The sequence below is a fragment of the Salvia miltiorrhiza genome, chromosome 2, assembly GCF_028751815.1.
Source record: "Salvia miltiorrhiza cultivar Shanhuang (shh) chromosome 2, IMPLAD_Smil_shh, whole genome shotgun sequence".
Taxonomy (NCBI): domain Eukaryota; kingdom Viridiplantae; phylum Streptophyta; class Magnoliopsida; order Lamiales; family Lamiaceae; genus Salvia; species Salvia miltiorrhiza.
Genome location: NC_080388.1, coordinates 28,773,675 through 28,795,104, shown reverse-complemented (window position 1 = coordinate 28,795,104; position 21,430 = coordinate 28,773,675). Strand labels below are relative to the sequence as shown.

Sequence of the window (21,430 nt, the reverse complement as noted above, 5' to 3'; positions counted from 1 at the left end):
CACCTTGTAACTGAAATCATAATTCGAATTTCGCCGGTGTGTTTTCAAGCTAAGCTACTTAAACATATTCATAAATTAATAAGTTTGGATTCTAACATAAGATGGTTTAACGAGCTTAAAAAATTTAATCAGACCTCCCATAAACTCTTACGAATCCACTTGTTAGTTACAACTAAAATTACGTAATTTTAGTTACAGATTAACGGTCAATTCCATTGCATGGCGGCACGTGAGTGAGGAAGTATCCATCACGTCACTTTGATTTTTTTTTTTTTCCATGAAAATTTCACAGCCCGCAATTCTGCGCAAGTTCTTCATTTTATTCTTTCCTCTTTGCTCATAGCGCATGTGAGATTATCAGAATTTCTTTATTCCCTTTGCTCATGACATATGTTTTTAATTTTGCTTAGAATTAGTTGCCTGTTCATAAATTTGTTGCCGTTCTTGGTGGATTAGGAACATAGATTAATTAATCATCTGCACATGTAATTAGCTAGGACTTAATATTTAGGGAGGGCAAAAATTAAAGCATTTGTTTTCCAGCTGCATTGTAGAGGCAGTTTTCAATGGTTGAAAATAAATAATTACATCTTTCTTGAATCTCAAACTCCATTGCCATCTATGTATATATGTTAACTGCATGCATTTCATAAATATTGGTTTCTTGAATCCATTATGCCGCTGGAAAATCCAAACTAATCTGCTAGTAGAAACATAGATTTGGAAATGTGATGTTGATGTGGTTAATTAGGTGTTGAAGAAGAATGAGATAAGATTGTGTGATAGTATGGAAAGCAGCCAAGTGAGTTTGATAGGATCAACCATATGTTTGATGGTAACTCTGCAGCTGTCGATACAGTTAGTATCCCAGCATTACTTATCATGGAACAACCCCAAAGAGCAGAAGGCCATAGTCGTCATCGTTCTCATGGCTCCCTTGTACGCCATCGACTCCTACGCGGGCTTCATAGTCGTACAAGGGAGCTCCACTTTCTTCACTTTCCTCGACTCTGTCAAAGAGTGCTACGAGGCTCTAGTGAGTAATTATCTCAATAGTTATGAATAAATGTGTTACTCCATTTGTTTTCATATAATTAAATACATATACAGGTGATGGCTAAGTTTCTGAGTTTGATGTATGCTTACCTCAACATATCCATCAGCCAAAACATAGTGCCTGATCACATCAAAGGAAGGGAAATCCATCACTCCTTCCCCATCACTCTTTTCCAGGCATGCAACATATATACAACATGATGCATGATCAATTTCAAACTTTTCCTGAATCATTCATGCATGCAGCCTCACACGGTGCGATTGGACCACAAAAACTTGAAGCTTCTGAAGAACTGGACATGGCAGTTTGTGGTGATCCGCCCTGTGTGCTCGGTGCTGATGATAGCGTTGCAGCTTCTCGGAGTGTATCCGGAGTGGCTGAGCTGGACGCTCACCGTTATCCTGAACGTCTCCGTCTCCTTGGCGCTCTACTCGTTGGTGCTGCTCCACCATGTTTTCGCGAAGGAGCTGGAGGCGCACAAGCCGCTTGCCAAGTTCTTGTGCATCAAGGGCATCGTCTTCTTCTCCTTCTGGCAGGTATGAATATGATTGATTTAGTTGTGAAGCATGGGGCAGAGTGGAGGAGTGATGTGCGTGTATCTGTGCAGGGAATGGTGCTGGATGTGTTGGTGGCGATGGGGATCCTTAAATCGGATAAGCTGGGGCTGGACGTGGAGCATTTGGAAGAAGCAGTTGAAAATGTGTTGGTGATAGTGGAGATGGTTTTCTTCTCTCTGCTCATGCGATATGCATACCCGCCTCAGCCTTACCGAACTGCATCACTTACTCAAACCGATACCAACAAAACAGATTGATCACCTCATTTTCAACTTCCTTTTTTGTATCCCTACAACTACTGTCAAAATAGTTAGTGTGAGTGTCACAAATTTTCAAATCCCACATCGGACTTGTTCGAACTCCCCATTGATTTGAAAAGCCTCATTTTGGTCGGGCTGGCTAATGTCTTTTTCAGCCCAACGATTTGACAGCTCTATCTCTAGACGAGTAGAACACCCCAAAACTTGTTGATATTTTTCTATCACCCAATGAGACACGAAATACTATTAACCCAAAATCACCCCAAAACTTGTTGATATTTTTCTACTATTAACCCAAAATCAAATTAAAACTTTGAGGGGTCAAACTAAACGAAGCAAAATTAATGGCATATAAAACATGAGACACGAAACTATTAACCCAAAATCAAATTAAAACTTTGAGGGGTCAAATTAAACGAAGCAAAATTAATGGCATATAAAACATGAGACACGAAATACTATTAACCCAAAATCAAATTAAAACTTTGAGGGATCAAATTAAACGAAGCAAAATTAATGGCATATAAAACAGTAGATACCAAATCATATAAAAGCATGGTTACCATATTGTTACACACAAGCATTTAAGATGACATGTCTGCATAAAAGCACTAACTACAGAAACCCCCAGTAGAGTAAGCACTCACACACACAAACTTACTACTACTAATTATTTATGCATCCCTTTCTTCTTCCCCCTTTCAACCCCCAGTAGAGTAAGCACTCACACACACAAACTTACTACTAATATTTATGCATCCCTTTCTTCTTCCCCCCTTTCATTGCTGATCCATGGAACCCCGACTCATTGACAAGATCGATATTGAAAAGGTCTCTCATCACAGCCACTATGATCTCATCTATATGGCTGAAAAACTGAGCACCAAAAAGCTGTTTCATCATATACACAAAAAACTCTCTCATCATGAAGGCCAAAGATTCCATTGTTAGGAATTGTTTGCTGAAAATCCGAGAACGAAAAGGTTCTTTCCTCAGAAAGGCCCTAAATTCTCTCACCATAAAGGCCAAAATTTCATTCAGTGGAATGGCTCCAACCATGTCTTTTAGGCCTTTATATGCATCTGAAAACCAGTCATGTCCGCAGTTGGGGACAGGTTCCGCAGCCTTGCCATGCATCTCTACTCCTGTGATGAACTCTTGGCTACCACTTACGTGTTGTTCTGGAGAATCTGCCATCTCTTTCGATACAACTTCGATTAAGGTGCCGCATATAATGATGAAAATCGCAGCTCCGCCTGCATATAGAAACAACCTCAGTTGAAATCCTACTCAATCTGTTTACCATAGGCTCCCAATACATCCAGTTTGAATTTTGCAACAGAAAAAAGTTGCCTAGGTACAGGACATCTATATCTAGTCTCACTCAATTACACATACGAAGAAATATATATCATACACTATAAAATGTCAAATTCATTTGAAATCTCTTAGCTTGTAAATTGTTCAAAAAATGTGACAGCAAAGACGATAGACCTGGAACTGTAGAACTGCAAGACAATTAATCAAGAGCCCAGTGAAGCAAAAAACATACAAGCAACGACATCACTGAGTCCGAAACCACATTAATAGGCAGGTATAAATCAACTAACCATGGTCGAATTTGTAGTTATTCTGTCTTGCATAGTTGCGAGCATTTTTGGCAAGTATTTTGGTGTACATGATGATTCTGGATTTAGTCTGAGGATCTGCCATAAACTGACCAATCCTGTAGAGAACTTTGACCCTGACAACATAACCAATTCTGGCGAAGGTTAGAAAGCCAAGCTTGTAGGAGTCCCTGCACTCATTTTTCAGTGGCATCCCAACATCCTGACCTGTTTTTGTGAAAACAACAGTTTTGTAAGTGCAAGAGAATCCGCAAATGTCACAGATAGTAAGGTTAATCCATTGTTTACTTAGATGGATTGGAACTTTGGGATATCCCAAGGCCCTTCATTATTTCAATCATTTTGAGCTAGTTTTGCTTGATTTTTATCTCATTGAAATGGTGAGATTGGAGAAATCATAATCTTAAAGGATAAAAATACTCTATCATGTATCTTATCAATCATGCAAAGTAAACGCTTATTTGACTTGAGTTGCAGATTTCCCCAAATTCATCACATCAAAGAAGTTTGATCAGATGCTGTAGAATGGTAAGTTCTTCTCCAAATAAAGGCAGAAATTCTGTCCAAAAACAAAATAAAAAATTCACTATAAACATGTGAAAGGAAATCAACTGACCATGGATCAATTTGTCGCCATCATCGGATTCACGAAGCCCAGCAATTTGGGGAGAGTCGGTAGGATAAACGCTTATTATTGTTTCAGCATCGTCTGACATCCTAGGCACGACCCTATACAGACATTTAACCCTAACAGCGTAACCAATCTTGGCCAAGGTGACAAAGCAATATGAGCGCGAGATCTTCACTGGCGTGGCGATCGCCTTCCCGATTTTGGCAAAAGCAGCACAGCCGCCATCCTTCACCGGTGTAGCGTTCACCTCCTCAGCTGGTGTTAATATAGATATTCAATACAGTGCAGTTTGGGTAGCAGATTTCATTTCGCCAATTATTAGCAAGACTATGTATGAAACAAAAAGCAGTTTGCTGCAGTCAACAAAATGAGGTTTCGGTAGCCCGGCTGACTCACCAGGCATCCGGCTGGCGGCGTGATCGGTTTTGATGAAGATGGCAGAGTCAACACTCTTCACCGGCTCCGCAATCTTGGTGAAAGCAGCAGTGCCGTAATTGCAAGACTCTGCGTTCGCATTATTTTCCGGGGTGGCATCTGGTGCGCTCCGATTCTCCGCCTCGGCCGTTGATTCGACATATTCCGAAATTCGCATTTTTGACAAGACTCCTCTGCGTGTATGAGAAGGAGAACAATAGTCAACAAGTCAATTAGATATGGCGAAATTGGATGCATTGGCGTAGGGCTAGTAACTAAGAGCACCCGCAGGGCTGGGAATCGGGTCGGGCCTACCCGAAAAAATTGGGTACCCGAACCTGAAATTCATCCAAAATTCCTACCCGATCCCGAGCCCGATTTTAAAATCGGGTACCCTAATACCCGAATCGGGTATTAGGGTACCCTAAATTACCTGATTGAAATTACCCTAGGAAAACAATTAATTACATACCTGCTGTAATCGATCACTCAGTTTCACCAAATTAACAAAAAAACGCAGCTTCACCAAATAATTTTCTCACTCATCTGAAGATTGTACATAGTGAAACCATTGATGAATTTAAGAAAAGGAAAACTAAAGGTCATCGGGAATTATTTATGGAGGCGCAAAGGGAGAAAATGGGCGGAGGCTGCGCCGCTGCTGCTGCGAGGTCGGAGGTTCAGCTAAACGCGGTCGGCAATGGGACGGCAGACTCGTGGCACGGCGACGACTGCTGCTGCTGCGCGGTGGAGGTCACTACTGCTGCTGCGCGGTGGAAGCTTGGAGCCTGGAGGTGGAGGGGTTCAATTCTTGCGCGGTGTGGCCTGGGTTCGACGGGAACGACGATCGGTGACGGGGTCGCCGCTAGGTGCGGGTTCGACGCGAGGCGTGGAGCTGTGGAGTGTGGAGGCGCGGGAGGGAGTGAGAGTATTAGGGTTGATTCGGCTGAATTGAAGATGAAAATTGAAATTGAAAAATAATTTTATAATTTTAAATTCTGCCTTATTTTTAATCGGGTATTTCGGGTATACCCGATACCCGATCGGGTATACCCGATACCCGATTTTTTTACACCCTAAATACCCGAACCCGTACCCGATCCCGAATTAATCGGGTATAGGGTACCCGATACCCGATTTTTTCGGGTCGAGTATCGAGTACCCGATTACCCAATCCCGAAATTCCCAGCCCTAAGCACCCGCAACGCTCTACTCGATCGCCTTACTCGAGTAGAGCATTGCACTCGAGTAAGGCGTTGCGGGGTGCCCTTACTCGAGGCTTGCTCGAGTGTTCGAGTATGTACGAAGGAATGGATTGTATGGCGCGTCACACGCGCCTGAATTAAAAAAAAAAAAATTGAACAAAATTTGATTGTAATTTTCTTGGAATTCGTGCTCACATAGTACAGCCGCATTAAAAGAGAGATCTCAGGATCATCCCTCTCTGCAGAGGTCATTCCTATTTGGTAGCTACTTTATCAGAGACGTCGCATCTCCTGTTCATCAAGATAGCCGTTCCCACCAAACAAGGAACCTCGAAGATTGAAGCCTCAGCCCAAATTCAAAAAGCTCTCCAACGGAAGAAATCTTGAAGACGTTCTCCGCCAACGGATCTATTCAGGATCTCTCCTATAAGTAGCGCTCGAGGATCAACTTCAATCTTCACCGATTCAACAACATAAGCTGAAGCTCTGCCAAAATAGCTACTCAGCCCAAAGCTTAAACTCCCCAAAGCTTGAATCGAAGAAGGGAATTCCAAAGCCAAAATCAGTCACTGTTGATTACACACATTCTCTTAGACCTTAGGCATATATCTGTTTACCCATAAGCCCAGGTCAAAACTTGCTCCAAAGAACTTGTTCTTTGAAGTCTAGCTGGCAAGTTTTTCAAACCTCCTTTCGAGAGAAAGAAATCGAGTGTTTGAGTGAAAAAAGGAGTTCAGGAAGGTACTCTGACTCCGTGAGATCCTAGTGCAAGGTCGTGCTAGGAGTGAGAAATCCGACACGAGTGAAGTGTGGGTCTGAAGAGTGGACTCTTCAGTGAAACGGTTGTGTGCACCCAACAAGCACATGGTTCAGTTTGCAGTGCACCAGTTAAGTACTTGCGGAGTGAATTGTTGGTCTGATCAACCGACCGTGGATGTAGGAAAATGTTTTCCTAACCACGTAAAAATCTTTGTGTTATTTACAGCTTTCAGTCTTTACATACTTACCTGTGTTCTTACTCTTGATAAACTGAATACTGAATAACTGCAAAGAGAAACCTAAGACTAACAACGTGCTCAACGAGGCTATTACGAAACAAAGTTATTTCCGCTGCGTGTGATATCAGTCTGACTGATCTATCCTCTGATAGTCAGGAAGACTTATATCATCTCTGTTTTAGCAAATTCGACTGAAACCCTTACATGCATCAGTTAAGTTCTAGCAACTTAACTGATAACTCCTTACTGAAGAGTTTTCAGTATCAGTCGTCAACCCTGTTTGGTCAAAACTATTTACAGTCAACAGGTTTCATAGTTTGCGTGTAAAGTTTCGTTTTTTTTTTTTTTTTTTTTATCGGGCAAAGTCATGTTAGAAGTTAGTAATTAGTTCCCCATCCACTCCAAGAACCACCTTATCTCTCCATTCACCAAAATCCACCTTATATCTCCAATCTCCAATTCGCTCCCAAGAGGGATCGAACCCGGGTCACTTCACTTAAGTGAGGACCCGGTGGCCAGTGGGCTAAGCCCCCTGGTTGTAAAGTTTCGTTTTGATCTCTATCTTGAGATCCCTCTGTTTTTAGAGGAAAGAAAAGAAAAATAGCACATAGGTGTATTCCCCCCATACACCTATTCGAGACCCTTCGGACCTAACACAAGCGAAACAGACGGCCACAGAAAGTTCTTTCGAAGATAAAGAAGTCATATTATTGGGTAGAATTCGTTTAAGATGTAAAACGGGGCGTTGAAGTATGTTGCCATGTTCAGCAATTCAATAGATGGTTTCATGCGAGATCGTTTTAGCGAATAGTATCTTGTTCATCAATCTTCATAAATAAATGAGAATAATACTCCTAGTATAAGTTTATAAAATTGTGCATGGTTGTTTATTGGACTTTTAAAATTGAAAAAGAGACTCGAGTAGTAGGTTTGAAAGTCAACGAAGCTACTAGCTAATCATTCTAAACTCACCAGCTAATAATTCCATAACCAAGTGTATAAGTACAACTAAGTATTGTTAGGTGTAATTTGTAATTTTGGTAGATCTGACTAAAACATCCACATTTAATTTTTGGACATTAATTCACTCATAGCAAAGTAAAATATCTTTTTCGCTATAATATATTGATTCGCCATTTCTTAAAATTTGTTCCATAAAAAATATCGTATATTTTTAGAAAACGTAGGAAATATATACTATAATAAATTTTTTTTGAGACGGAAATAATATATATAATGAATGGCAATGAATCATATCAGATTTACTATTTAGTATTTCTTTCATTCTCTGTATATGTATTCGAGTATCACTGTGTTTAAAGGCGATGAATAATACATGGAACCTATGCTACCTATGTTTAAAGGCGATGAATATTACATGAAACATTTTTGTTTCTAGTGATTTCTTGACTCTGGAGGCTACTTTTTCAGAAAGATATTTGGAAATTATATATACTCGAATTGTTGCATAACATGTGGAGAATATTGATATGAATGCCATTACTTCATTTTCGTAGCAAATGAACTAGGGAGTTGCTGTCTTATTTTGTTATGTACCAGAAAAGTTGCTGTCTTTTTATTGAGGGTGGTCCTTTCAATTAATTTATACACTATTAAAATTTATACTATAATAAAAAAAGAATTTTTAATTGGAACTCAATTTGAAATTGATTTTAAATCAATTTTAGTGGCAATTTTATAAATCAAGGAGAAATTAATGTCACGATTTATACAAAATTTAAAATCAAATTAATCATTCACTGCCCCTAAATTAAATTTGTTCGGTTTTTTTTTTTCTCATTTTGTAGATAGAACACTTTTTTTTCATTTTCATTTAATTATGTTTTGAATAAAATATGTAATATATGTCTTAAATGAAATAGCATAAAATGACTTTTAATTATATATATATATATATATATATATATATATATATATATGTGTGTGTGTGTGTAGTTATTATAGAATAATAGTATATGCATATATTATAAATTATCTTAAAAAATACTAAATCAGTATATATTCTCATTTAACATATTTTAATTTCTTTTACTCTTTTTATTTAATTAGATATATCTTTATTATTTTTGTTTTAACTATAACTATTACGATGGTTGCAGTTTTAGCTGTCTACTCGATCGGCAGTTTTGTAAAAACAAAGTAAATTAATCAAATACAAATTAAATTTGAGTATAATTATACATTGATGCAAATTCCAGCTAGTTTAAAACTTAAAAGTGTCTGGTGAATTTTGTTTATTTGGGATGAAATCATACATATGCATCAATTAAGAAACACCTTAACTTAAAATTATAAAATGTGTAAAAAGTAGATAAAGTGAATTGGTGAAAATTATTTAAATATTAGGTATAGAGATAATATATTGTCAAAAAGGGAATGAGACATTTATATTGGAACGTGTCATTAAGAAAAATGAAACATTACTATTGGGACGGGGGAGTATAACATAATGTATCTAAGATTATTGAATTTCTCCACCCTGATTTATAAGGCATATATACTCATTAATATAATAGATTTATAATAATGTTACACTAGTATGCCCTCTCATGCCACAATATGTTAGATTAATGAGTTAACAAAATGTTAGTATTTATGAGTTAAATTAATTGGTAACAAAAAAATATGTTACTTTAAATATTAGTATTTGATTTAAAATAGTGTCATTATTAGTATTCGATTAAAAAATATGTATAAGTTAAAAATATTTAATTTAAAATAATTATAATTAAACAATGTATTTTTTTTAAAGGAAAAAAATGACAGCTAATTATTTTTTTCACCAACAAATGAGAACAAAAAAGAAAGTATATTGTTCAATATTAGAGATAAATGAGAATGAACAAAAATTGAGATAAGAGAGAAAATTTAAATAAAAAAACTCTTCTCTTATATATAGATATAGATTATTATGCTATTGTATAGTCACAAAGTTTATTTATCTAGTCATTTTTAAAAACAATTATGTGGCATTTACAATTTACATGAAGTCATTTTAACAAGAAAAAGAAAAAGAAAAATTTTCAATAGACATGAGAAGTTGGGAAGCAGCGAAGCCAATTAAATCGTATCCCGTTCACGCGTGAGAGCAACACGCATTTACTTCACCAAATAATTCAACCTAAAACACTCGGAAAAATACGAAATTTCAGAAAAAGAGAAAACAAAGAAAATACAATTACAGATACGAATAAATAAATAAAAATAAGAAAAATATAAGTCAATTCAGAGACGAACGCCGGTGTGCCATTTTTCTCTGTGATTTCTATTCTCATTCAATATATCTCACCATTCCGCTCATCTAATCCGACGGTCGAAGAGGGAGAGGAAGAGATCACCGCCCTTCACTTCGTTATTCAATTTTCTCTCTCCACCCTTCTCCTCCTCCTCAGCACGGATTGGGAATAATCACCATGAATGAGAAGGCCGGCGTTTCCAAGGAGCTTAATGCCAAGCATCGGAAGGTTCGGTTTTGTTTCTGGATTTGAATTTTTCCTGTTTTTATTTCGATCTCGTTTGCTTCATAATCGAACGGCGAATTTCTGCTAATCTGGATTGGTTCTACTGTTATTCATGTCATTTCGCGTTTGGAGATGATTGAATCGGCAGATTCGGTTGTTTTTAGGCTGTGATTGGTTAGAAATACGCGTTGCTAAGGTGCTGTCGCTGGTTTTTTGTTTCCAGATGCGTTTGTCGGATGAGATACTGTGTGTTTGGTTCGGTTCATTTTATAGCTTTTAGTTTAGAGATGGTGTTCTTTTCATCTCGATCTAGCTTCTGTGTGGATTTGGATTGTTGTTTAGTTGGAGTTGTGCAGCTTTGATGCTAATCTGCTGATGAGTATGATTGTGCTCATCGTCTATTTCTTATTTACCTGAATCTGTATTGGTTGCAGTTCAGGGATGGAACCGTGTGAAATGATTGCTTCATGAGTAGTGACTTAATCTATATTATATTAGTTCCTGCTCTCTTTAAATATGAAGAGCTAAAGATATTTCAACAATTTCTGATGGTTTTAAGTTTAAGATAATTTGTTTGTAGATTCTGTTATATCTAAGAGCTGTTCCTATTTTTATTCTAAAAATGTTTTGTATACTGTAAATAGTCAGATGGAAATATGAAAACCAAAATCACGAGCTGTCACATTGACAACAATTTAGATCTGGATGTTGCAGGAGTTATAGAATTCTCACAAATAATTTAATGCATTGCAGCCTTGTCATATAAACCTTTCCATACATTATTGCATTACTCTCTCAGTTCTAAGTTCTTGAAAGCTTGCTTAGCAACCTTTTACTTGGGTTGTTCAGTACCTATGCTTGAAAGGGCTTTTTTGTAATTCCGAGATGCCATATTATCAGCATGCTCAAATCTTTTGTCAACTATGCTTTTATTTCATTTGGAAGTCTGTCCCCCCCCCCCCCCCCAAGCTGTTGATTCTGTGTTTACTTGCCCTTCTATTGTTTTCCTCCAGTGGATTGACATCAATTATCTCTATGCTATCAGATTTTGGAAGGACTTCTTAAGTTACCCGAAAATAGGGAGTGTGCTGATTGCAAATGCAAGTAAGTACGAGTATCTAAAAAAGAAAATGAATTAAGTAACTATGGGAAATGAAGAAGAAAAGAGGCTGACTTAGATATTATGCATCTTATTCTATGTTGTAGTTAGGAAAAGTACATTTCTTTTGTCATGGATAATAGTGTAACTTATTGATTTCTTTTATTCTTTTGCTCTTATTTGATTAATTTTCTTTGATTTTGTTTCGAACGCAGAGGTCCTCGATGGGCTAGTGTGAACTTAGGCATATTCATATGCATGCAATGCTCTGGAATCCACAGAAGTCTTGGAGTCCACATATCAAAGGTGACATCTATGGTTTTTTCCTTTATGGTTTACCCATGCGATAATGGAGATGTTTATTTCATTTCTAGATGTTTTTAGCCGTAGAATGCTCTTTGGTTGTTATCGCTACAGGAGTTAAAGCACTCTATGAGATCATCTGAAATTTGCATTGATACTTTGATTTTTTTCAAAAGTTGCACTCTGACAATCTTTGCTGGTACGATTGGGACAAAATTCTTTCAATCATTACAGCGATTGAATGAAGTGAAATGTTTGCTAAAGATTTGGATCTCTATAAGTTGTAATGCTGTGTCATTTTCTCTGATTTTTTTGTATTCTATAACATCAGATATTTTTGTGCTCTGGAAGTAGATCATTGTGCACTGTTCTAGTTTTCTAGCCACTGTTAAATTTGCACATATCTGAAAATGAAACTGAAGGCTGCTTAGACAAATTTTACCGCATTATGAAATTTCTGAATATCTAAGTAACTAGTTATTTTTGGAATATTCTCCATCAACAAGGATTGACTTATTGTCTCAGACTTGCATTGCCTAATCAGATCTGGTTCATGTAAAAGTGATTGCATTAATCTTCCCCATGCACTTTATTTCTAGCAATTAATCTTTTTATGTTGTGGTTAAGCAGTCCTCAGTCCTGACTTTTGGCTGGAACTTTTTCTTCATTGTGTGGAAGTAATAACAAAGATTGTTTATTTATGACCAATATGTTTTCTCTTTCCCTTGTTGAGTTGGTGGCAGATATTGATTGCTACTTGTAGTTTGATTGTTTATATGTTTGGTCTTTCTGTAGGTGAGATCTGCTACACTTGACACGTGGCTTCCCGAACAGGTTGCATTTATTCACTGTAAGAATTCTGACGTCTGTATCTGTTAGGTGGATCAAAATCTGATATTTTGAAAACAATATCTAAATTTCCTCCATCGTGAATGTAGCCATGGGAAATGAAAAGGCAAACAATTACTGGGAGGCAGAGCTTCCCCCGAATTATGATAGAGTTGGGATCGAGAATTTCATTCGTGCAAAGTATGGGCTTCTTATTCTGAGGGAATTTCATTATGCACCTGCATTACATTTGTCTGGTTCAAGTAAGCTGATTATATCTTTTCTGCTATACATTAAGGTATGAAGAGAAGAGATGGGTACCAAAGGATGGGAAACCAAAGTCACCCCCCAGGAGAACTGAAGAAAAAGCTTCTGTCCAGTGGCAAAAACCTAGTGATAGAAGTGGGCATGGAAATTTCAGCAGTTCTAGGGGCTCTTCTGAGAGGAAGAATGTTCCAGCACCTAGTACAAAGCAAAACATTCCTGCTGCTAGAATTAGTGTGCCTGTGCCTCCTAAAGTTCCAGAAGAAGTATGTCTTCTGGCATACATTTCCTTTATTTATAGTTTCTTCATAATAGTCTGGTCAGTTCTCTCAGAATTTTTTGAACTTGTTTTTATAATGGGGTTTGCCAATATAATTGTTCAAGCAAAAAAAACTCCCAATTGAAGGTTCAAAAGCAGTGGAGGGAATAATCTTTCTAATCTTCACTGTTATTCAAGAAAACAACTAGTCTTCTCGTTTCTAGCTATATCTAATGTTGGGAGGAGCAATGAAAATTTGATCTCCCTACAAATTGTGTTTTTAAAGTGCGACTTCTTTAATACTTCTTATTCACAAGTATATCATTTAATTATGCCCTGTAATATGTTGAAGTCCAAAATAAGGGCCTTTATTTGTCTCTCTGACAGGTAGCTCCAGCTCCAGCTGCAGTTATCGAGCAAGTGGTTCAGAAAGTAGAGACAGCTCCACCTGCTGAACCTTCAAAGCAGGTAGAAGAGAAGGTCTCTCCCCCTAAAGTCGATTACGCAACTGATCTTTTCAACATGCTTTCTATGGATGGGTCTGGTGAAAATGCTACTGGAGCTTCTGGGGACGATAATACATGGGCAGGATTTCAGTGTATGTTTGAATTATCTTGCAATTTTTGTGTGGGATTTACCTTCTTCTTTCCTGCCTTTTGCGGGTTGAGGGAGGGGTGTCTTCAAGCCTTGAAGAAATTCATAGCATCTTTGTATTTTAGCGATTTAGTGGATGTTCATGTGTCTTTTTTGTAACTGCAGCTGCTGATGCGTCATCCTCAGCAGAAAAGACCACTCCAGCCAAACTTGATGAAAGCAAATCACAGCCTGCTTCTGGAATTGAAGATCTTTTCAAGGATTCACCATCAATTGCACCTAGTTCAACATCAGTGAATTCCCAGAAAGATGTTAAAAATGATATTATGTCTCTATTTGAGAAGGTATGTCTTGTCCCTGAGTCTTGAGACGTATAAGAGCCATCCACGGGGCCCCTGAGCACACTTAAACCCAAAAAAAAAGGAAAGTTAAAAATGATTTATGAATTGTTGTTCTTTGATAAAAAAAGTTCATCCCAAATTTTAAAAATATAAGAAAGGCTAGAATTTCATGAGTATGTGAGGGACAACTAGATTTTCATATTGTGATACTATTATTGTCCATAATATGACCTATCTTTTTTGCTTTGTCATGTTACAGTCCAATATTGTTTCTCCATTTGCTGCTCACCAACAACAACTTGCTATGCTAGCTCAACAACAATCGCTTTTAATGGCTGCTGCAGCCAATGCTTCTGGGGGGATGCCGAAAGCTCCTAACAACACACAAGTAGGGCTTAATGGTGCCAACTTGCCCAACCAAAGTTGGCCAAATGTTGGTTACCAGTTCCCTGGAATGATGATGACGGAAGCTCAGAAAGCTGAAGTAGTGAAGTATATGCAGGTATAAAATAATTGATTTGTGGTGATGTATCTTTGAAAGTTAATACATGGATGTACCTACATTCTTGTTTTTCTGCTCCTTTGGCAGATGGGAAACATGGGACCACCTCGGCCAATTGGAAATTCTTTTGCTCTTCCAACGTCTAGGTATGTACATGACACTTTTGTGAAATATTTAGTCCAGCTTTGTCATCTGGGAATTTGCTTTGGATAGAGTTAATTTACTATTAATTTTTGTTCTGGAAGATGCATTTTGGGAAAATGTATCTTCATATCTTTTGTTAAATTAAATAAAGTTCATTTCCTCCCCTCACATTTTCCAAAGATTTAAGATGACATAGTGATCATTACTTCTAATTTTCATTTGATATTCAACAATTTAATTTTTGCTAGCATGTATAAATTTGTGTTTTGAGGAAGAATTGGGAGTTCTAGCACTATAATACTCCCTCCGTCCACGAAATGAGTACCCATTTGTGGTCGGCACGGGTTTTAAGAAATGTATGGAGTGTAGTGTGAATAGTTTAAGGGTCCCACTTTTTGAGTGTATTAATTAAAGAGATGTGTGGGGTACACTTGCCAAAAAGGGAAATGAGTACTCATTTCGTGGACGGACGAAAAAGGAAATATGGGTACTCATTTCGTGGACGGAGGGAGTATAATTTATTTTCATGGTTTTTGTCTAATAAAGCCATATGCAATGTGTTTTGCATATATAAATGGAACTATGATATTTATACCACAATGGTATATAAAAAAAAACTTCCCTCATCTGCAACGATAGTGTCCATTGATTTTGTTAAGTTGAATATGTTAATCACTAGCATATAGATATGTTATGCTAGACTCTAGATGAAATATGACCTGTGCATGATTTACTAAACCAAATGCAAATTCTGACTTGTATTAGAGACTTGAAAATTCTTCTCTATTTTGTTTTGAAGCTTGTGTTCCTGCTGTGCCAGAGAAATAGAAACATGTTAGTTTGTATATTACCTAAAGCTATGAAAATCATGTCTTTAACTATTCTATTTTTCTGTTTGCAGCCCATATGCAATGGGAAATAATACATCTAGTAATGGCAGTATGCCTGTTGCTGGCCAACAGAATGCATCCTCACTTTCATCCGGTTCTTCACAATCCGGAAAAGAGTATGATTTTTCCTCTTTGACGCAAGGGTTCTTCACAAAACATTGAACATGGAAACGGCTTTTTGAACCTTCCATAGCACACTACACAAGTTATTCACAGAAATAGTAGCTATTCGACATCTTTTCTCCTGTATTTGGGGGTTGTAAACTATTGTAGGGGAGCGATTTGAGCTTGAAGGTGTATCCGAGTAATAATTTGCTTAAAGATTGTGATATTCTTTACTAGCATGTTTTGTATACTATGTGTTCTTTTGAGCTTTAGATCTATTGATCATGAAGAAAAGACGAAAGCAATTAGTGTAATATATGTAGAAAGATTGTTTGTTCTGTCTTATATTATGGCTTTTTCAATATCATATGGTTAATTTGGTGCAAAGAAGTAAAACACCTCGTTCTCACAAGTTTAATGCTGATTGTTAACAACTCGCAAGTATATCAATAATATATCTGAGACGCTAAGTTTACTTTACCAATGCCTATGATTAGAATTGAAATACACCCTAACGGGTTGATATGGTTTATGCAATTTTTGCAAAACATGTTTTTCGTGTCATAACTTCATCTTTCACTATCCCAACTCGAACACCACCAACCCCAACAATGTTGAGGTCATAAACTACTATTAATCTAGACGAAACATAAAAGTAGTAGGCTGCGTTTACTTTGATGGATAAATTTATCCATGGAAAAAGATGGATAACACAAATTTATGCCTTTAAATGTCTCATTCATTTTTCAACATTTGACACAAAAAGAGATGCTCACCATTTTTTCTTCCTTATTTTCACTTCAAAGATGGATAATATTATCCCTCCATTTTGGTGTGATATATTATCCATTCTTGAAGTGAAAATAAAGAAGGAAAAATGGTGAACATCTCTTTTTGTGTCAAATGTTGGAAAAGGAAGGAGACATTTAAAGGCATAAATAAATGGAGGGATAATATTATCCATCTTTGAAGTGAAAATAAGGAAGGAAAAATGGTGAGCATCTCTTTTTGTGTCAAATGTTGAAAAAGGAAGGAGACATTTAAAGGCATAAATTTGTGTTATCCATCATTTTTCATGAATAAATTTATCCATCATTTAAACGCAGCCGTAGTAGTCAAAGCGTTGGAAATCTTGAATAGGGGAATGAAATTAAACATATCTAGTTTGGGATTAGATATGTTTTTTCTCCGCTGATCAGCCCTTTTTTCTGCAAGATTTTACAGTTACTTTTATATTATAACAATATCTGTTCGTTTTATGTGAAAGGGTGACTGAACCTACGAAGCAGACTACTTAGTACTCAAGCATAACATACGTATAATGATTATGCAGAAAAATGCATATGAAGCGAAATGGAGTTTCTCTTGTAAAAAGTGTTCACTTGAGGAAACTACAGGCAAGGAACAAGAATACATATACTACCAATGACGTAAGAAGCTCAAGACTCCAAGTGGGCTGCAACAAAAATGAAGGAATGAGTGGAACCGTTATAGACCCACAAAGCCACCCACCCACAAGAGCTCCGAATCTGAAATAATACCATAAGTTTTCACGTTGTAAGTAATCAAAGCTCCAAAGCAGATTGCAAGGAAATATGCAACTACTTACCCAATAATGGCAGCTCTAGGCAAGCTTTTGTTCTTGTCGTTGAGGAAGTAAATGCAAGCTCCAAGGGATAATGCCACCTGCATAGGAAAGAAAATACATTGAGATAAACAGATGCTCAGACAACAAATACCACAACTGCAGATGAAGTTTTCATTGAGATAAACAGCCACATAGTTAGCAGTTGAGAGAGGGAGGCCGGCGGGGAATGCCTTCAGGTGTAAGAAAATAGTTGTTATAATAATTTTTAGGCTCTACTTGGCTACCCACCAAGTTAAGCATTAGCAAGTTTTGAAGAGTAACGATTCTATAATAAATTCATGCAATAATCTGTTAAATATAGAAGCATCTCTGATTATATCATTCATCTATACATGAGAAAGGAAAAAAAATCATGCATCTTAAAGATTTTATCATTTTTATTATATAATACATGAACTTGTACTGATTGAAAATAGAACAAGTCTCCACAATGACGAATCAAGATAGCTATTTCTTTGTTCTCATAGATTGAGTACCCATCTTGGTATTTCCAAAGAATATGATCATGAATCACACAGCACATTAAGGCCCATTTTTTAATCCACAAGATGATCAGTGGCCTTCCAGAATCCACAATGCAAGAAAGCGAGGTAGAATTTTGATTGACGGTATCAATCAAAATTCATGTTAACTATACAACACCAATAAACTCAAATTTCTTTCATCTTTATCGACATATCATCGGCAGTAAACCAGTAGTGCTGGTCTATAGGCTCCTGTAAAGACCTGGAAGTTTTTTTTTGAGGGGCTAAAGACCTGGAAGTTAATATATCAACAATAACTACTCTTTCAATCTCAAGCATTGAGTAAGAGCTTTCCTCTATCGATTCTAATTTTATATGTTGCATCAGTTTCCAGGACCAATCAGGACAAATGCCAAACATGGACTTCGTAGCTCACAAGATCTGATCTTAGTAGCACTAAATTCCACATTTAACTAATGTTACTGTGTAGTTCTCTCTAAAACATGAACTTTAATGTGACATTATTCTGAAGGAAGACCAAATAGTACATTTTAAAATGATCAGAAATGCAACGCACCTGGAAAGCGGGTCCCGCTTCAGCAGAGTTCATCACACTCCAGCATGCCATGAAAGAAAACAGGAACAACCGTCTCAAAATGATCACAGGGGGAGGAATCTCAACAAAGCTGAGCAAGTTCTTCACCCATGGTGGAGATTCCTCAACTTTCTTCTTTAGCCTGCTTTTCAAGTTGATCTTCATCTTCTTCCTGTTCTTGAAGCTGGTCATCAGTAATTTCTCGAAAGCAGCTTCTATTGATTCAGCACTTCTTTCATGATTGGCATATTGGTCCAACAAAAAGTTTCGAGCACTCCAAACTTCTTCTTCCGAAGCATCAGTACTAACCCCCAGCCGCTTATAAGGATCCCAGACATTCAACCTAGGGAATTTCGAAATGCTACCTATGGATATTCAAAGTAAATATATGCCTAAATTATTGACAAATATTTAAGAAGCAGTTGTGACTGACAAAACTCATTTGCAAGGTTAATGCTAACAAAATGATAAGTATCAGCATATAATGGCAGCACATATTAGTATGCAAGAAGATCAAAGACAGCCTCAGAATTCAGATAAGAAAAAATACAGAAAATCTTAGTTACACACTTAATATCACAGAAACAGTGAAAATCAAGTTATATCAGGACACTATCTTAAGTAGCCGTAAAAATATGACGATATTGGGCACTTCTAATTCACCCACAGTTTGAAAAACAACTAACATTCTCATAAAGTTGAAGAAATTGAAAACAATGTTCACGGACATACTCTACCCTTTCTAACCCACTGTACTGAAAAAAGAAATTTATTCAAGTTACCCTCATAAGGCGTATCCACTGCACATTTTGGGGAGATGAATCCCACATAGCCCAGCTTACTTCTTCTCGTATCACCTCGAATTGAACTGTGACTGAAGCACCATATTATCAATTGAAAGTTTGTTAAAAATCCAACCAGAAACTGAATGCTGATTGCGAAAAAAACATACAGACAACGGCCAAGGAAAGAGGTTTTCAGGGTAGGGGTTGAGAGGAGAGCCGCTGCCATCAGGTTCTCAAGATCCGAGTCCCTCCCTCCTCTTCTGAAATTAGAAGCCGCCATTTCTTAGTGAGTGAAAACTAAAATTTCTTTTCACTATTTGTGTATTCTTTATCCCACAAAATTAAGCTATTTGAGACATTATTTCAGCTTTCAATTAATGAAGGTGATATTTACTTGGTGATATCAATCAGTTAATTTCTCCATGAATCAATATTTTCATTAGGACAAACAGATGAATCCACATAAATTGTGTGTTCACTGATGGAGATTTTTTTTTTTAATTGTCAGAAAGGATCTTTTAAGGAGAAGTTATAACTGGAACAGCCAACGATTCAATTTCTACATTCTAAACAGGAGATTCTTTGCAGAATATATAACCAAGAAGAAAGTTGAACTGGGGAATCCTGATGCATTCCATTCTCCCAAACAATCAGGGAAGCAGCTGTTACAGAATTTATGAAACGGAAATTAACGCAATTCCGAAACGAACATGAACACAATTTCAGTTACTAAAAATTTCAAGAATCATGAGAGAAGCAGCTGTTGAATATGGATCACTAACGTAGAGAGAGGCCTTACTCAACTTTTATTTTGGAATTGCAGGCCAAAGTCGCGCTAGCCGACCGAGGAGTTGCCTCCTCCGAGAAGCAGCCGTGTGGTTCGCAGTTCGTCGATTTAATTCCAAATAATCAGTCTATGGATTTCGAAATAGAGCACTGCTATTTGGATAAAATTTATCGAACAAAAAGAGTTAAATATTTTAAAATATTAATTTGTTCTGATTTTAATTTAAAAAATAATTAATTAATTTTATTGCTTTCTTCACGTTATAGTCTTTTTTATAAATTTTTAACATTTTTTTTTCATTTTTATTATTTTTTTATACTTTAAAAATAATAAAAATTAAAAATGTTATTAAAAAATTACTCCCTCCGTCCCTGTAGTCTTGTCCAATTTTCTTGGGACACGATTATTAAGAAGAGTTAAATTAGTACAGTAAAAGTGTGTAAAGGTGTGAGGCCCTTTATAATTTAAAATTAAGGTTAATTATCTGTAAATCCATAACATATACACGGGATTGGTTTTTGCATTTAATTTTATTTTTCTAATTTTAAATACATAACCTTTCGTTTTTGTCTCGAATTTATCCTATGATCGATTTTTTTTCATGGCGGCGCCAAAATTGACACTGTAGCAACCGAAAATTGACACCAAGGCACAAGCATGACATGTGGAAAAAAACTTTAAAAAAAAAAATCCATAAGACACATGTATGAAACTTGACATGTTGACTCGCTCTTCCTCTCTCCTTCCACCTTGAACCACCGTCCCCTCCTCTTCCGCCACCTGCCACCGCCGCCACCTCCGTCGAATTCGAACGGAACAACTAAATCGAATTCTCAACCTCGACGCCCCCCCTCCCCCTTCCCACCTCTATCAATAGTGTTCTTAGAACAAGTCGACGGCGCAGCGATTGAGAGACAGAGACGACCTCGCCGAAGGTCGAACCAGGGCGGTTCGCGGAGACAAGCAAACGCACGGTGGCGTCAAACCTAGGTGTCAGCCTTGCCAAGTTCAGAAGCGGCGACAGCTAGAATCGTTAGATCTATTTGTGAAATTTCGAATGAGTGAGAGGAGCTTCGTGCTGGGTTTTGCTCGAAATTGTTGATTTTGTGGGTAATTGATAGGTGGGATCTCGACAACAATGGCGATAGGGTTTCGGTCGGCCCGATCGAGTACATTGATTATAGATCTGGGGAAGGGGAGGGGAAGGCCGGCGCAGTCGAGGAAGGGAAAGGTCGGCGAGGTCTAGGGAGAGGGGGGGGGGGGGGGGGGGCGGCGGGCGCCGGCCTAGTGACAGGCGGCAGCGGCGGCGGGTGGGGAGAGGGAAAGGTAGGGTTTGGGAGTTGGGAAGGTTGGGGAAAATGGTGATATGAATTTTTTTTTATTATTATTACTAGTTTTTTTTAAGTTTTTTTCCACATGTCATACTTGTGCCTTGGTATCAATTTCTGGCTGCCACAGTGTCAATTCCGGCGCTGGTGTGAAAAAAATCGATCACCGAATAAATTCGATAAAAAAACGAAAGGTTATGTATTTAAAAGTAGAAAAATAAAATTAGGTGTAAAAACCAATTCCGTGTATACGTTATGGATT

The 21,430-nt window shown here is 37.3% G+C and overlaps 4 protein-coding genes across 10 annotated transcripts; 2 read left to right on the top strand and 2 right to left on the bottom strand.

The window, feature by feature from the left end:
* The first annotated feature begins 229 nt into the window (after nucleotides 1–229).
* LOC131013217 (uncharacterized) lies at nucleotides 230–2,261 on the top strand. Its single transcript, XM_057941292.1, has 5 exons — nucleotides 230–348; nucleotides 752–1,036; nucleotides 1,111–1,233; nucleotides 1,303–1,593; nucleotides 1,665–2,261. Exons 2-5 carry the CDS (start codon nucleotides 788–790, stop codon nucleotides 1,869–1,871), a joined length of 870 nt encoding a protein of 289 aa, XP_057797275.1. The 5' UTR covers nucleotides 230–348; nucleotides 752–787; the 3' UTR covers nucleotides 1,872–2,261.
* Nucleotides 2,262–2,387: 126 nt separating this feature from the next.
* Nucleotides 2,388–4,806, bottom strand: LOC131013216 (uncharacterized). Its single transcript, XM_057941291.1, has 4 exons — nucleotides 4,530–4,806; nucleotides 4,119–4,388; nucleotides 3,485–3,709; nucleotides 2,388–3,130 (listed from the first exon to the last, which is right to left on the bottom strand). Exons 1-4 carry the CDS (start codon nucleotides 4,723–4,725, stop codon nucleotides 2,619–2,621), a joined length of 1,203 nt encoding a protein of 400 aa, XP_057797274.1. The 5' UTR covers nucleotides 4,726–4,806; the 3' UTR covers nucleotides 2,388–2,618.
* A 5,060-nt stretch (nucleotides 4,807–9,866) lies between these two features.
* On the top strand, nucleotides 9,867–15,906 carry LOC131013215 (ADP-ribosylation factor GTPase-activating protein AGD5). Of its 2 annotated transcripts, none has more exons than XM_057941290.1 (11): nucleotides 9,867–10,235; nucleotides 11,278–11,336; nucleotides 11,547–11,637; nucleotides 12,430–12,484; nucleotides 12,573–12,663; nucleotides 12,761–12,996; nucleotides 13,383–13,583; nucleotides 13,745–13,923; nucleotides 14,180–14,422; nucleotides 14,510–14,568; nucleotides 15,468–15,906. In XM_057941290.1, exons 1-11 carry the CDS (start codon nucleotides 10,185–10,187, stop codon nucleotides 15,616–15,618), a joined length of 1,416 nt encoding a protein of 471 aa, XP_057797273.1. In that variant the 5' UTR covers nucleotides 9,867–10,184; the 3' UTR covers nucleotides 15,619–15,906. The 2 variants fall into 2 exon arrangements, with proteins under 2 accessions (XP_057797273.1, XP_057797272.1); XM_057941289.1 differs by having other exon boundaries at nucleotides 9,909–10,235; nucleotides 12,761–12,992; nucleotides 13,373–13,583.
* Nucleotides 15,907–16,874: 968 nt separating this feature from the next.
* Nucleotides 16,875–20,012, bottom strand: LOC131013214 (protein CHAPERONE-LIKE PROTEIN OF POR1, chloroplastic-like). Of its 6 annotated transcripts, none has more exons than XM_057941284.1 (7): nucleotides 19,853–19,993; nucleotides 19,652–19,715; nucleotides 19,221–19,313; nucleotides 19,051–19,142; nucleotides 18,251–18,633; nucleotides 17,171–17,247; nucleotides 16,875–17,090 (listed from the first exon to the last, which is right to left on the bottom strand). In XM_057941284.1, exons 3-7 carry the CDS (start codon nucleotides 19,277–19,279, stop codon nucleotides 16,940–16,942), a joined length of 762 nt encoding a protein of 253 aa, XP_057797267.1. In that variant the 5' UTR covers nucleotides 19,280–19,313; nucleotides 19,652–19,715; nucleotides 19,853–19,993; the 3' UTR covers nucleotides 16,875–16,939. The 6 variants fall into 6 exon arrangements, with proteins under 6 accessions (XP_057797267.1, XP_057797269.1, XP_057797268.1 ...); XM_057941286.1 differs by having other exon boundaries at nucleotides 19,051–19,136; XM_057941285.1 differs by lacking the exon at nucleotides 19,652–19,715 and having other exon boundaries at nucleotides 19,853–20,012.
* Nucleotides 20,013–21,430: the final 1,418 nt, after the last annotated feature.

Excerpts from the sequence above, each read along its gene's own strand:
- LOC131013214 (XM_057941285.1), bottom strand. The coding sequence starts at position 19,279 with ATGGCAGCGGCTCTCCTCTCAACCCCTACCCTGAAAACCTCTTTCCTT. Across the intron at positions 19,143-19,220 it reads TCTTTCCTTGGCCGTTGTCT|TCACAGTTCAATTCGAGGTG; the intron begins GTATGTTTTTTT and ends ATGGTGCTTCAG. Across the intron at positions 18,634-19,050 it reads AGTGGATACGCCTTATGAGG|GTAGCATTTCGAAATTCCCT; the intron begins GTAACTTGAATA and ends GAATATCCATAG.
- LOC131013216 (XM_057941291.1), bottom strand. The coding sequence starts at position 4,725 with ATGCGAATTTCGGAATATGTCGAATCAACGGCCGAGGCGGAGAATCGG. Across the intron at positions 4,389-4,529 it reads CGCCGCCAGCCGGATGCCTG|CTGAGGAGGTGAACGCTACA; the intron begins GTGAGTCAGCCG and ends TATTAACACCAG. Across the intron at positions 3,131-3,484 it reads TAACTACAAATTCGACCATG|GCGGAGCTGCGATTTTCATC; the intron begins GTTAGTTGATTT and ends TTCTATATGCAG.
- LOC131013215 (XM_057941289.1), top strand. The coding sequence starts at position 10,185 with ATGAATGAGAAGGCCGGCGTTTCCAAGGAGCTTAATGCCAAGCATCGG. Across the intron at positions 13,584-13,744 it reads TACATGGGCAGGATTTCAGT|CTGCTGATGCGTCATCCTCA; the intron begins GTATGTTTGAAT and ends TTGTAACTGCAG. Across the intron at positions 14,423-14,509 it reads AAGTAGTGAAGTATATGCAG|ATGGGAAACATGGGACCACC; the intron begins GTATAAAATAAT and ends CTCCTTTGGCAG.
- LOC131013217 (XM_057941292.1), top strand. The coding sequence starts at position 788 with ATGGAAAGCAGCCAAGTGAGTTTGATAGGATCAACCATATGTTTGATG. Across the intron at positions 1,037-1,110 it reads AAGAGTGCTACGAGGCTCTA|GTGATGGCTAAGTTTCTGAG; the intron begins GTGAGTAATTAT and ends ATACATATACAG. Across the intron at positions 1,594-1,664 it reads TCTTCTTCTCCTTCTGGCAG|GGAATGGTGCTGGATGTGTT; the intron begins GTATGAATATGA and ends GTATCTGTGCAG.